Here is a 15,701-nt window from a genome sequence, read left to right as displayed (position 1 = left end):
ATTACTTTGAAAAACTGCTAAATGAAACAAGCAGTGATGACAGCACAGTGATAAAAAACACTGACCAGGCATGCAGTCAGGAATACATATCTATACTTGAAGTAGAAAAAGCCATCAAAGGCTTGAAATGTGGAAAGGCAGCAGGAGTAGATGATATTCGACCAGAAATGCTGAAGTATGGTGGTATAAGAGTCTTACAGTGGTTGCACTGCATAGTTCAGAAAGCCTGGACAGAGGGACGAATTCCCGATGATTGGAGTAGAGCTCTCATAGTACCCATATATAAAAAGGGAAATAAAACTGAATGTGAGAATTACAGAGGTATTTCCCTACTGAGTGTTCCTGGCAAGATCTATGCAAGTATACTTGAGAAACGGTTGAGAAGAATTGTGGAAGAAAAGCTTGGTGAAGAACAAGCTGGATTCAGGCCAAATAGAGGTTGTCAGGATCAGATCTTCACTTTACGACAAATAGTCGAGAAAGCATGGGAATATAACAAAGATCTGTATTTAAGTTTTGTCGATTTGGAAAAGGCATATGACAAGGTGCCAAGAGAGAATCTATTCAATACGCTGCAGTTATATGGTGTCAATGAGGCATTATATCAAGCAATACTTAGTCTTTATTTGAGTGTGAGTCAGCAGTTAGAATTGAAGGAAGTACAGGAAGATGCTTTAATGTTAAATCTGGTGTGAGACAAGGATGTACATTATCCCCTCTGTTATTCATTATCTATATGGATCACATTATGAAGGAATGTGGTATTAAACCTGATATCAAAATTGGAGATGTTAATGTCAGCTCTTTGCTTTATGCGGATGATGTTATACTTCTAAATAAATCCGCTACAAGTCTGCAAGATTCTCTGACTAAATTGAATAGCTGTTGTAATAGATATGGTATGAAGGTCAGCAATAAAAAGACAAAGACAATGAAAATAGGCAGAATCATTGAAAATGTCAACTGTGTTGTGAATGGAGAACCTGTGGAACAAGTAAAACATTTCAGCTACTTAGGCACAATTTTTACTGAAGATGGTAAACTAAATATAGAAATAGACAACAGAATCAGCAAAGCTGGTATGGTGGGAAGTCAATTGAATAAATTCATATGGAATAAGAAAGAAATTAGTCGAAACACTAAATTAGCTGTATACAAGACTGTGTTCAAACCAATTTTAACTTATGGATCTGAGAGCTGGGTCAGAAGTAAAACACTTGACCAAAGACTAGAGACCGCAGATATGAGAGTCCTGAGAAAGATTAGCGGCGTGAACAGATGGCATCAATGGCAATATCATATTAAAAATGAGGATATTAGGAAAGAACTTGACATTGTCAGCATCCAGGAATGCGTTAGCAGAGCTAATCTCAGATGGTATGGTCACTTAAATAGAATGGGAGAGGAAAGATTAGCAAAACAAGTGTTCTCTGCCAGGTTGGCAGGAAAACGACCCAGAGGAAGACCAAGATATAGGTGGATTGATACGGTACAAAGTGCCTTAGACGATAGAAATATAAGATCTGATAATGTTGGAGTCTTGACAAGTAACAGACTGATTTGGAGGAAAATTGTAGATAGGAAGTTAGTAATGATGTAATTTTTTCATGTAGTACTGTCATATCCTGTACACCCCTTGAGGGTACATGGCAGGAATTTGATGATGATGATGATGATGAGTAAATGGACAATTTCCATTTTAAGTCACTGTGTACAGCAAATATGTTGGCATTGCTTCTAGAAAAGGGTAGGGGAAGGGAAGGCAGTTTGAGCAGTGGGCATTAATATTACCAAGGACAATTTGAATATTCTGGTAGATTGACTAGAGAAAAATCAAGCTTTAAGTACAGAAACTTGAAGAGGTCAGAGTGACTAGGAGAATTTGGGGATGAGAAACAGCAAATAAATGAAGAATAGGGTAAGGAAATTATGAGCCAGAGAATACTAAACAAAGAGGAAAGGATTCTGTGCAAGCTGTATTGCTGCTGCTACTGTTTTTTAAAGGTGTCTCCAATTACCCGTTTATACAAAGAGTTAATTAAATATTTGGGTTTCTTTCTCAAGATTTAAGGTAAATGAAATTCTAAGATGAAACAACAAACATTTAGAAAATAATTAATTAAACAAAATCTGAATATGTAACAACACATGCAAACTAAAAATACTCTCATGCTCAAATCACACAGTTCACGGCAAGGCCGTGCTGTGAACTGTATGATATAGCTATATAGTATCTATATACCCAACAAAAAATCCAGATAGAAGAGTATCTCATTTTAAAGGGTATGTATTTTATCTAAGTAAGATCTTAAACATTGTAAATCATAATTAAAGTCAATAAAAAAAGATTTCAACATTAGATTAAATCTCATTAAAAGTGAGGTTAATGAATACTGATTGTTGTTTTATACCAAATACAGTCAACTCACACTATAGCAAACTTGTAGAAACAAAAGAAATAGCTTGTTTATTGTGGTTACTGCTATAACTAATAGCAAGGTTTACTATAATGAATTTCCTTTAGCATTAAGCATTGATGCTAAGATGCCTCAGCAGAATTTTTTGGATTGTTATTTAGAATTATGGGCAAAGCAATTAAGGCCAGTCTATTATGTTTGTTAACTGTGCACATTCTTCTGGACAGTTTGCATGTTCTGTGGGATGAAAAACTTGAGTTTCCAGGAATAAAAACTTTGTACCTATCTCTAAAAGGGTCTTTGTATTGTAGAGGGGATTCAAAACCAGGTTTGAACAAAAGGGCATAACTGTTACAAGGAACAATTTCACTGTAACAATGTTTGCTATACTAAAAGTTGAATATTAAAAAAAATGTTGGGCTCTTACAAAGTTTACAAAATTTGGAATGAGTTAGGATACAGTTCACATCTTTTAAGTGGTGAAATAGCAATCAACTCATTCTGGAAGTTTGTAACTTTGTAAACTTTTGATCAAGTTCAAAAATTTTTAAGTTTCAAGCTGCAAACATTGTCTTCTTGATAAATGGAAGAAATGAATTTTATTAACAATATTAAATATTATTTAATAATGAAAATATTAATTTATTCTTAATAATACCCAGATTGTGCTTAACCTTTTTAAGGTATTTTCTTCATTATAAGACTTATGCAGGACTGACTTTACATCCACTTACTCAGAAGTTCTATATATAAATAAATTCACTGATTTTAACTAAACAATATATATATATATCATTTAGGTATATAAAAAACTAGGTTTAAAATAGCTTGGTATCTTTAACATATATACAGACAGAAAGGTCTGTATATATGTTAAACACACAACACGACAAGTCTTCAACTTACATGAATTTGAGTTATGCAGATTCGTAGGTAAGTGGTTGTGGTACTTCCACTTATGATTAACAACTCTATCTATCAAGCACCTATGCACAGCTGACTGTGTCATCACCATTTTGCCTATTTCTACCTTGAACACAAGTTGTGTCTTGTAACTGCTTATTAAAAACAAAATATAAACTCCCAAATATGTTTGAACAATGTAAAAGAGATAAGAAAAGGTGCATGATAACTATGGAGACTAAAGTAGATATTATTAAAAAACATGAAAAGGGTAATAAGTTCGTAAACATTGTGTGTACTTACGAAATAAATGAATCGACTGTGAGAACTATTTATAAAAGATAAAGTTTGTGTTATGTAGCACATGAGCATTCAGCCAATACAATCCCTGATCACTTTCAAGAAAATAGCATTATTAATAAATTAATGGAAAAATTATTGACAATATGGATTGAAGACATGCAACAATGAATGCTAATAAGACTTATGCTTATACAATAGAAAACCCAACGCTACTGCATGCTAAACTGATGTATGCAGATTTTCAACTTGCACCGAAACCTTCAGAATGAATTAACTGCATAAGTTGAGAACTTACTGTGTGTGTGTACACATTTTATATATACATATATATATATTATTTATATATTATATAAATTATATATACATATATATATATATATATATATATATATATATAAGTGCTAATGCATGAAACTATATAGTTCCATCCATTAACACTTAAAAAAAAATATTTTATATTAGTTCATGCATTAGTACTTACGAAGGAACTTTAATTTTAATGTGAACATAATGATTTCCATAACCAAATCTGTTCATTCGCTTGACTCCTTTTCCCGGGAGTGTAATTATGCTATGTGATGATGTGCCAGGTGTGATCTGGAAAAACCACACTAATAAACAACAGTTCATAGACAAATGACTTTTGAAATTTATGAAATAAATTAAAAAAAATAATAAATTACACAGGAGGGATATACTGAATAGCAAAAAAAAAAAAAAAAAAACTGACTTTAAAATTAGTAAACAAACAGTAATGTTATTTATATCATTTAAAAGTCTTAAAACTATCTCAGTCAGTAATACAACAAACAGAGCAATCTAACATGAATAAAGAGACAAGCTTTTAATTAAATTTGTGATCATTGCCAATCCCAGTAAACAGCAGTTCACTTAAGAATGCGATTTGCTAACATTTTAGCAATGAGTGGCATATTCTCATATAATTTCAGAGGAGGAAAAATAAAATGCAACTTTTTTTATTTAGTTGTGCAACTGAAGAATTCATGTTCTTCTAAATTTAATGCAAAATGTGAGAGTTTCTTTGATGGAAGAGAGAAAATGCTAGCAAAGCTTTCTGAATTAAACTAATATATCAAAATGTTTAATTTATTTACTGTTTTTTGATCCAACACAGAAAACAAAGATTAAACTAATATGTCAACATGTTTAATTTATTTACTGTTTTTTGATCCAACACAGAACCATCATCTTGAAGCAAATTGTTTTCTTTCAGCAATTGTGTGTTGGACACACAGCGTTGACTGTCACTTACACAAACAGAATTGACTGACATTTTAATATCTTGTTAAAAAACGTTTAATTTTCTTGACCATAAAAGCTCTGGAATTGATCAAGTACATATAATAAACAACTATGTTATACCAACTAGTTTCGCCAACTAAGGCTGTTGGCATCTTCAGGGTACATAACTGATGTAAGGCACTAAAAAGTAAAAAAACTATTACAAACTATAATCAACTGATTCCAATTATATTAGAGAGAACAGAGTGCATACAATACATGCATAGAGCATGCATGATCTCACTTGTTGTTATTTAGGAACGTTCTATAGTTGGCACTGTAATTCAGTTCTGGTGAGTTAAGAGATCTAATAAGGGTCTTCCAGATCACAGGCAAGATTAGTCCTTGGTCCCTGTTAAGGTTTTCTGGTCCACAAGATACTTTTCTCTGACCCCCCCCCCCCCACACAAAGAAAACGAGATGACATACGTTATATTTCTACCATCATCATTCCATACTTAGGGACAGTTTCGAATAAGATTGCAAGACTCCTTAGACCACATAAAATAAGAGTGGCCTTTAAACCTACAGAAACGATCACGCAATTCTTAAGATCTCCAAAAGATAGCCATCCTTTCTTCAAACATGTTGGAGTTTATAACATACCCTGCTCGTGCAGCTTGAATTACATCAGCCAGACTTCAAGGAGCCTTGAAATTAGGCAAAAAGAACACATTGGTGACGTCAATAATAACAATGAAGAAAAATCGGGGTTAGCTTTTCATTTCTCAAGAACGAACCATATCATAGAGTGGGATAGAAACACTTCTGCTCCCAAATTTTTAAAGAAGCCACTCCTAATAAATAAGATCTGATAATATTATTATCAGATCTTATTTCTCTCTTCTAAAGCACTTTTTACTGTTAATCCACCTGATATCGGTCTTTCTCTAGGTCTTTTTCTGGCAAAGAACATTGGTTTTGCTAACCTTTCCCCTCTCCCATTCTGTTTAAGTGACTATACCACATTAGATTAGCTCTGCTAACACATTCCCGAATGCAACAATGTCAAATTCTTTCCTGGTGCCCTCATTTTTAATACAATCCTGCTATTGATATCATCTGTTCACTCTCCTAATCTTTCTCAGAACTCTCATATCTGTTGTCTTCAGTCTTTGATCAAGTGTTTTATTCCTAACCCAGCTCTGAGATCTATACATTAAATTTGGCCTGAACACCGTCTTGTATACAGCTAATTTAGTGTTTTGGCTGATTTTTCTCTTATTCCATATAAATCTATTCACAGTTGACTTCCCACCATACCAGCTTTGCTAATTCTGCTATTTTTTTTTATTATTATTATTATTATTATTATTATGTGACACTCCAGGGAGTCCAAGGACTCATCAAGGGAGGGTTCTATAACTCTGTCTCCATCACTCAATCCATCAATTACAATGAACCGCAGCTATACCAACGGCATCTACTGCCAACCACCACTACTAGCATTTTCACAGACAATCACAAACATCCATGCCCACGGCAAGATTCGAACCTGCAGCTTTTGGCTGGGGAGCAGATACGCTAACCACTCGACCAACCAGGCCTGGGTGGTTAGCGTATTTTCATATTTAATTTGATGTCTTCACTAAAATGTTTCTGTTTTATAGGTTTTCATTCAGAATTCAGTTGATGTTTTCAATGTTTCTGCCTATTTACATTGTCTTTGTCTTTTTACTGATTTTCATACCAAATTTATTAAAACAGTTATTCAATTTAGTCAGGGAATCTTGCAGACTTGTACTGGATTTATTTAGAAGTATAACATCATCTTCATAGTCAAGAGCTGAGATTAACATCTCCAATTTTGATATCAGGTTTAATACCACTTTTCTTCATAATATGATCCATATAGATGAATAACACTAGAGACAATGTACACCTTTGTCTCACACCTGATTTAACATCAAACCATCTTCCTGTACTCCTTTCAATTCCAACTGCAGACTTACAACTCAAATATAAACTAAGTGTTGTTAATGTTCCATTTACACCATATAACTGCATCTTTTCTTGAATAGCTTTTCTCTTGGCACCTTGTCAAATGCATTTTCCAGATCTACAAAATTTAAATACAGATCTGGTTATATTCCCATGACCTCTCCACTATTTGTCTTAAAGTGAAAATTTGATCCTGTCAACGTCTATTTGGCCTAAATCCAGCTTGTTGTTCTTCTCCAAGCTTCCCTTTCCACAATATTTTTTAGCTACTTCTCAAGTATACTTAGTTCTTACTAAACTAAGAACACTCAGTACGGAAAATTTTCTGTAATTCTCATATTAAATTTTATTTTCCTTTTTATAGATGGATACTATGAGAACTCTGTTTCAATCATCTGGAATTTGACCCTCTAACCAGGCATTCTGAATGTAACCATTGTAAAATTTTTATACCTCCACATTTGAGCATTTCTGGTGAAATCATCTACTCCAGCTACCTTTCCATGTTTAAAGTTTTTGATAGTTTTTCTACTTCAAGTATTGATATTTATTCCTGTTGAGTGTTTTCCACCAACATGCTGTCAATGCTTTATTTCATTTAGCAGTCTTTCAAAGTAATTACAACAGATATTCAGAATATGTTTATCTTCAGTTTTCATGTCACCTTTAAGAGGATAAAAACTCAATACCTTGGTAATCTTGTGTCAAAGTTATATTCATCATAAGTGAAAACTCAGTAGGTGCATAATCAGTTACTAAAGCATAGAGCTAAAAGGTTTCAATTTGGCATAAGGAAGATATTAAAATGGAGGATATTATAGATTCAAAACCATATTTTATAGCTCAACACAGAAAGAAACATAATATCTTCAATGCCAAATTGAAACCTTTAGATTCTAAACTTTAATAGATTATGCACCTACTGAGAGTTCACATATGATGAATATAACTTTTTAACACAGAATTGCTAATATATTGAAGAGTTTTTGCTCCTTTTTAGGTTTCTGCCTGGTCTCTGATGAAAACTACAGTTTGAAACAGCTGTGAGGCCAGCAAAATCTAATCTGAACACTAATAAAAGGCAAACATACTGGTTTCCGATTCTTGTTTAATCCTTTATCAAAGTATTAGCAAACAAAGTTTGCATGTGAATTATCTTCACAACCAGGCTACTTGTGTATAGAGATTGATGACTTCACATCAATTGCCTTAGTATCCTGTAATGCCAAAGTAGTACACATCCTTTAGGATGTGTATAATACTATGCATTATGGGAAAGGTCACTACTTAGTCTTTTTTACTACTTAAAATGGAAAATATATGAGTTCTGCATTAAACTTTGATCTCTCTTCTGGATCTGGCTCCCACTGATGAGACCTCAGTAAAGGTCAAAACAATCTGGGTAATCTTTTCTCATAATGCCAACACACACACACACACACACACACACACACACACACACACACACACACACACACACACACACACACACACACACACACACACACACACACCTCAAAAGGATGTGTGTGTTATCAGTTGGCATTATGGAATACTGCAGCAACTGATGTGAAGCCATTAGCCGATATTACAAGTAGCCTCATTGTGAATATATTTCACATGCAAAACTTTGTTTTCTTACACTTGGGATTAAACAAAAATATAATTTCTTGGCAAGTTTAATTTAATTTATACTTTAATGTATACTTTTTTTTTCCCATAGGTACAATGCTAAAAGAAATTCACTATAGCAATTTATCTACTATATCAAACTATTCCTATAAGTTTGCTATAGTAAAATGTTATATACGGATATTTTTATATCCGTATATAACATTATTACAATAGTTACGTACATATACCTAGTTATCTACACTCATTCTTCTATATATCCAATTTGATTTTAAGCAATATATCAAAAATAATACCTTTGCTGTCCCAAAAGATGGTAACTAAGAATTCTGCACCTGTTTCAGGAAATATTTGTGTGATAGAGAGAGAGAGAGAGAGAGAGAAATGAGAAGTACTTGTTTGTAGAAGGACTATACAAGATCTGAATAAATCTCACATTTCGGATCTCTTGTTTCTCTTATAAGTAGCTACAGTATATCTTGCTTCACTGAATAGGACCTATAATTTTCCGTGCTTTCCAATGGGCCTGTTAAAACAGAGCAAGAATTATAGCTACGCAATATCCCTTTGTTGATCACACGAAATTTTCTTCTCAACGATCTTCCTCATAAAATCTTCAAGAAATCTGTCAAAAGTTTTCTTCTTTCCCAACCACTAGCTGTACTCTGCACACAGTAGTGACGTTATATGTTCCTCTACCTCTCATATAGGTGCACTATATTAAAAAAAAAGTCTACTGCACAAAATTTTCAACACTTGGACACACTATGCCTAAACACCTAGGACTTAAAGGTTCTCTGGCAAAGAATTATAACAGTTAAATTACAAACAAATAGAAGCTACTTAAATATCATAGGAGTATATACCCCTGAAGAAGGTAGGAAAGAGGATTCTAAACAATTTTATGAAGAATTACAAAAAAAACAGTTAAATAAATGTAATAAAAATGACAATAAAAATAGTAATAGCAGGAGATCTTAACATTAGAGTTGGATATAGTTCAGTCCCAAATGTCTTAGGAAAATATGGAGAAATTTGAATGAATAACAATGGTCAAGAACTATTAGACTTCTGTACTTTCAATAATTTTAAAATAACCAGTACTTTTTTTTTTTTTTTTTCAAAAAAAGAAAATAAATAAATATACTTGGAATGGCAAAGGAACAAGATCTATAATTGAATGTATCATTAGCCTCTTGGAAAGAAAAATAAAATATTAAAAAGAAAAACATTAACACAGATACAGAAAATGCAATAAAAGAAAGACAAATGTCATACAAATTACTCCTTCAAAAACATATAAAGGAAACAGAAGAAAAATAAACCAAAACCACAGCACAGAAAGCTCATCAAGATTCTTGGGGGAAGTTTTATTAATCAAAAAGAAGATACACATGGAAGACAAGACAACCTACAAAATATTATGGAAATTAAACAACGAACAAAGAGATACAGCACAAATCAATATAATACAAAAGAAACAACAGATAGAACATTATAAGAATTTATGATATGACCCAAATTTAATAACAGAAAATAATAATGAAGAAGTCAGTACGAATATAGAACCAATAAAATTGGAAGAACTAAAAGAAGCAATAAAGGTAAAAAACAGAAAATCAACTCGATCAGATGGCATAAATGCAGAACTTTGGAAATATGATGGATAATATGTACATCACAGATTCTTAAAATTAATAAATAATTGTTGGAGGAAATGTGAGGTTCCATCAGATTGGTTAAAAGCTAAGGTTATCTATATTTAATAGGAGACGGAGATGATTGTGGAAATTACAGAAGAATAAAGTTTATTAAATACAGGTTAAAAATTTACAGTAAAATCCTAAATAAAAGACAGAAATATCGAAACAATCTACTCTCAGAAGAATAAAATGGTTTCAGACATAGAAGATCATGTATAGACAATATTTATGTTAAAAGAAATTATTGAATAAAGACAAGAATTTAATTTAGAGACTCGTATGCCTTTATAGATTACATCTCCAACTCTATTCAATATATATTGTTGACATAATTAAAATATGGAAAACAACAATAAAACAAGGTATCCAGTTAACCAGACAAACTGTTATTCATACAAAGTATGCAGATGATCAGATTATATTACTAGACAATGAAGATGACCTCCAAAAAACAGTTTACGAATTAAACAAAATAATAATAATAATTATTATTATTATTGTTCCGGGCAACTCCAAGGAGTCGACAGACTCATCGAGGGAGGCCCTAACATCACGTCAAGAACAACTATTCGACATTGACACAGTATCTATCATACCTTGCCTTGAACTCATTCACAGTCGTAGCACCCACAACAGACTCTGGAAGCTTATTCCACTCATTCACCACTCTCCAAGTAAAAAACCTAGCTCTAACACCCTTGTCAACCACGCTCTTACCCAGCTTCCATGCATGGCCCCTAGTCCTCCCACCACCAGTCATATTTTCAAAAATATCTTCTGGATCAATCTTATAGAAACCCTTCAGTAATTTGAATGTCTCAATCATATCACCCCTCCTTCGCCTATCGTCCAATCTCTGCAACCCACAAATCTTCAACCTATTCTCATAAGGTTCATTCCACAGACCTTCTATCATCTTGGTCACTCATCTCTGGATCCTCTCCACTTCCTCCCCATCACGAAGAAACCCTGGTGCCCATAACTGGGCACAGTAGTCCAGATGTGGGTCTTATCAAGGCTCAATACAGAGGAAAAACAACTTGTTTGTCTCTGCATGTTAAAGTATTTTTCAGAAGCCAAGTGATTTGATGAGCTGATTTAGTCACTTTTGCAATGTGCCCCCTAAACTTCAATTCCCTATCCACCAACACTCCCAAATCCCTGGCCTCATCAATCTCCTGGAGTACGGTTCCACCGTACTCCAGGAGATTGATAATACGATATACTGCTGCTATTCTTTTCACCCCAAGGTGCATAACCTTACATTTTGACACATTAAATTGACATCCATTCTCCTTAGCCCAGACCTCCAATCTATCCAAATCATCCTGCAAAATTTTGACATCCTGTGCACTCACAATTGCTCTACCCAACTTTGCATTATCAGCAAACAAGTGAACACTTCCTCTCAAATCCTTTCCTATATCATTGATGAACAAATTGAAAAGCAGTGGTCCAAGAACAGAGCCCTGCGGCACACCACTAGTCACAAGCCGTCTTTTAGACCCCACTCCTGAATAAACCACTCTCTGGTATCTCTCCTTCAACCACCCTTCTATCCATCTCACCAACCCTATATCTATCCCCATCTGCTCCAGTTTACTGATTAGAGTTCCATGTGGTATCCTGTCAAAGGCCTTGGCAAGGTCCAGTAGTATCACTATAAACCCATTACCCCCTATCCAGTTCAGCCGTCACTGTGTTATAAAACGTGAGCAAGTTACTGAGGCATGATCTACCCTTCACAAAACCATGTTGTCCCCCATACAATATCCCATTTTCATCTATCCAATCCTGTATTCTTTTCTTGACTAATTTCTCTAAGACCTTGACAATGATTCCTGATATGCTAATCGGTCGGTAATTTACAACAGCAGTCATGGAACCACCTTTATGCAGTGGAACCATTTTCCCCTCTTTCCACCCCCTCGGGACTAACCCAGACCCGAGACTCAAATTAAACAAAATGGTCAAGGGTACTGACAATTCTTTAGCTGCTTCTCGTATGACACGAGCTGGTATACCATCCAATCCCACGGATATATTGACATTGAGGTTATGCAATAGACTACTCACCTCCACTTCATTCACCACAATTCCTGTATAATCTACTGGTTTATTCGTTTCTGCAATGTCACCACCTGGTTGATATATACTTGCAAAGTGCTCACTCAGTAACTCAACTATATCAACTGATTCAGTTACCTCCCCACCATCGGCATTCTTTAAAATCATTCTGCCATGTACATTTTTCCTTTTACTTGCTACATATCTAAAAAACTGTTTAGGATTCTCTTTAGCCTGCATGGCCAATGTTCTTTCGTAATCCTTTTTTGCTTTTCTTACCACACTCGTTACCCTTCTGGCCTGCGCTTTATACCGTTCATGTGCCTGCCGGTCACCTTTCTCCTTAAATTCCCTCCATGGTTGTTTCTTTTTTTGCAGCTCAAGCTTAATGGTGTTATTCATCCATTTAACCCCTACTTGATTTATTATTCGGACTCTAGGTATACAGTCAGCCATTGCTTCATGCAAACACTTCTTAACTGCCTCCCATGCACTATCAACTTCTAGTCCTTGCAGTTGTACATGCCATGGTACCGAACCAATCAAACTCCTAAGCTTGTCATACTTTCCAGCCTGATAATTCCACATGTACCCTGTCTTAATTGAAAATTCCACACCTTTAGCCACCTCCCAAGTCAAGACCCTATGATCACTCTCACCAATTGGTGGCAATGTGGTCATATTTGTTACAGCCAAATAAGCTAACAATACCATTTAAAATTTTCATAAAAGTCATGGCAATTAAAGGTCAAGATTATGTTAGATCAAAAATAGTTATAGGAAATAAAATAACAGAACAGATGATACAATTTAATTATTTAGGCTACATAATAACATATCTAAAAGAATATATAGATGGAAAAAAAAACAAAAAAAACCTAAAATACCCAGGACTTAAAGGTTCTGTGGAACAATTAAAAGGACACTGGAAAAAAAAAAAAAAAAACAAGATGAGAAACAACTAAATTTTATAAAGTAATGGCCATTCCCACTATTATATGGCTCAGAAACATGGACTGTTAAAAAGAAAGATGAAAACAAAATACAAGCTGCAGAGATGAGATTTTTAAGAGCAATTAAAGGATGCACAAAATTGGACCATATAAGAAATAAAGACATTAGAAAAGATTTAGATATTTATGATGTAAATGAAATGATCAAGGAATACAGAGAGAAGTGGAAAAAATATCTATTAGAAAAGATTTAGATATTTATGATGTAAATGAAATGATCAAGGAATACAGAGAGAAGTGGAAAAAATATCTATCAAAGGGAAAGAGAGAGAAAGGCAGACCAATTATTATTGTTATTATCTGAGACTTCCATTGAGTCAAGGACTCATGTTAACGTATCATTCTAACGTTTTCCCTATTACCTATTATATCGCAACAAAATTTATAATATCAAACCATTTATTTTTTCCTGAAATAAATGAATTAAAGCACATTGGTAGGGACATACCATTCCTTACTTTCTACTGAAACCATACATATGTGGCAAACTGAAATTTGTAAATGTCACAAAATATATCTATATTTAAAATGTTAATCCACCCATGAAAGAGTGCAAACCTATAATACTTAAACACAATAGGTGGGCTAAGGATCAGATAATTTGAGATCCCTGCTCTAGATACCAAACATAGTACAACTTTTAAAGCCACTTCATGCTTTCAGTAAGCAAAGTGGTAGTCTCACATTAGCCAATGAAAGTTATTTTCCACCTGAAGACATTCACAAACATCTATGCATCAGTGATATTAAAACCCCCAGAACCAGCAGGTTGGCAGACAGAGATACTATCTGCTCAGTCAACTAAGCTAATAAGCACATGTAGTGAGTATTTTATACTCTGCAAGAAACAGTACTTCAATTTCAAAAAACCTTGTGTGGTGAATGCTTATTGTAAAAAAATCAATCAGCCAAGTATTTTCTTAGCATGTAGATTAATAGACAAATTTCAAAAATCCTGCAGTCTGTCTCTAGATATTAGAAACGCTGATTAAACTTGGTGAATTTGAAACCCTATAACAAACTACTGAAAAGTCTTAACCGAAGTCCTATAAGTACAATGCTATTCTAAAAGAAATCCATTATAGCAAACTGTCCACTACAATAAACTATTCCTGTGGTCCCTACAATTCACAATAGTTACAGTTGACCATGAACACACATATAACTGAAACCAAAATAAAAGAAGGTGTAATATTTCGAGATAGACACAATTAGTGTTATCCTAATCCTGCATAATACAGTATTAATAATATAGGATTCTAATAATTCAAATTAGTTGTGAGCATGTGTTTACAGTTGTGCATGTTAGCATATTCCTATTTGCATATATATTATAACTAGGAAGCATTCAGACAGATTAATGCTGGGGTTTATATTCAAATATACAGGGTATAAAAAGATTTTTATAGACTCCAAGATTTTTCTCCCAGTCTTGTTTTAAGAGATTTTTGTTCATTCTGTAGAACAATGTCTTTCCACCGATGCATCATTCAGATCAGCTGAAGACAGTACTTGTGATGACAGCACTGTACTCTCAATCTCTGGTCTATTTCAGTGGATGTGTCCAGATTTAATGGATAAGAGGACAGATCAACCTATAGTTTAATCAGCAGACTCAAGTTAGAGTCAAATGAACAAATTAAATAAATTACTCAACCAAGTACATTCATGAACTGCTCCTACTAACGAAAAATTATGAATTCATCATACTTTTCCTTCATATATCTATGGTTAAAGATGATTATCCAGTATGCCCTACAGTTGACTATATTGGCTCTCCCACTTACTGTTTTGCAAAATATCTTTCTACTCTTCTCCAAAACCTCACTGGCCACACTACTTTTTATATTAAAAGCAGCATTGACTTCAAATGAGAAATTAAGGATCCATGTTTGCTGGACAATGAAGTAATGGTTTCCTAATTTACCAACATACCACTTCAGGAACCTCTCCAATTATTACAAGCTGATTTTCCTGAGAATATCATTAACTTGTTTAACTTCACCAGCAATGCAGGCTATTTTACCTGGCAGAATAAATTGTACAAGCGGATTGAAGGAACAGCCACAAACAAACAGTCCTATCGCATAACAGCTTTAGCTGATTATTTTATGGAGCATGTAAAAAGTCAACTCTTCAGCACCATTTTCATCCTCAATCTTCGTATTTGGCTACAATGCATGATCTTTGTAGTCTGGTCCTATTCAGAGCCAAAATTACTACAATTCTTGGATAAAATAAACTCCATGTATTCCCATATCAGGTTCAATATTGAACATGAGTTCAACAACATTCTTTCCTTTCTGGATACTTTAATAATCAGTACAGCTATAACAGTATTGAATTTTCTGTTTATAGACAACCCTTCTTCACCATCATCCATTATCACAGAAAACAGTTTAATCAAAACTCTTATACAC

The 15,701-nt window shown here is 33.9% G+C and overlaps 1 protein-coding gene across 2 annotated transcripts in view; it reads right to left on the bottom strand.

The window, feature by feature from the left end:
- The window catches only part of LOC150100138 (dnaJ homolog l(2)tid, mitochondrial-like), a 149,140-nt gene that overhangs the window by 31,841 nt on the left and 101,598 nt on the right, over positions 1-15,701 (bottom strand). For both annotated transcript variants that reach the window (XM_090402825.1, XM_090402824.1), the window contains exon 9: positions 4,105-4,220. In XM_090402825.1, the coding sequence (XP_090258951.1) occupies positions 4,105-4,220 (116 nt within the window). The remainder of the gene's footprint in view (positions 1-4,104; positions 4,221-15,701) is intronic.

The sequence above is a fragment of the Typopeltis vanoorti genome, chromosome 13 (genome assembly GCF_054136105.1).
Source record: "Typopeltis vanoorti isolate ZY-2024b chromosome 13, IOZ_Tvanoo_1.0, whole genome shotgun sequence".
Lineage (NCBI taxonomy): Eukaryota > Metazoa > Arthropoda > Arachnida > Uropygi > Thelyphonidae > Typopeltis > Typopeltis vanoorti.
This window is presented reverse-complemented; position numbering and strand designations above follow the sequence as displayed.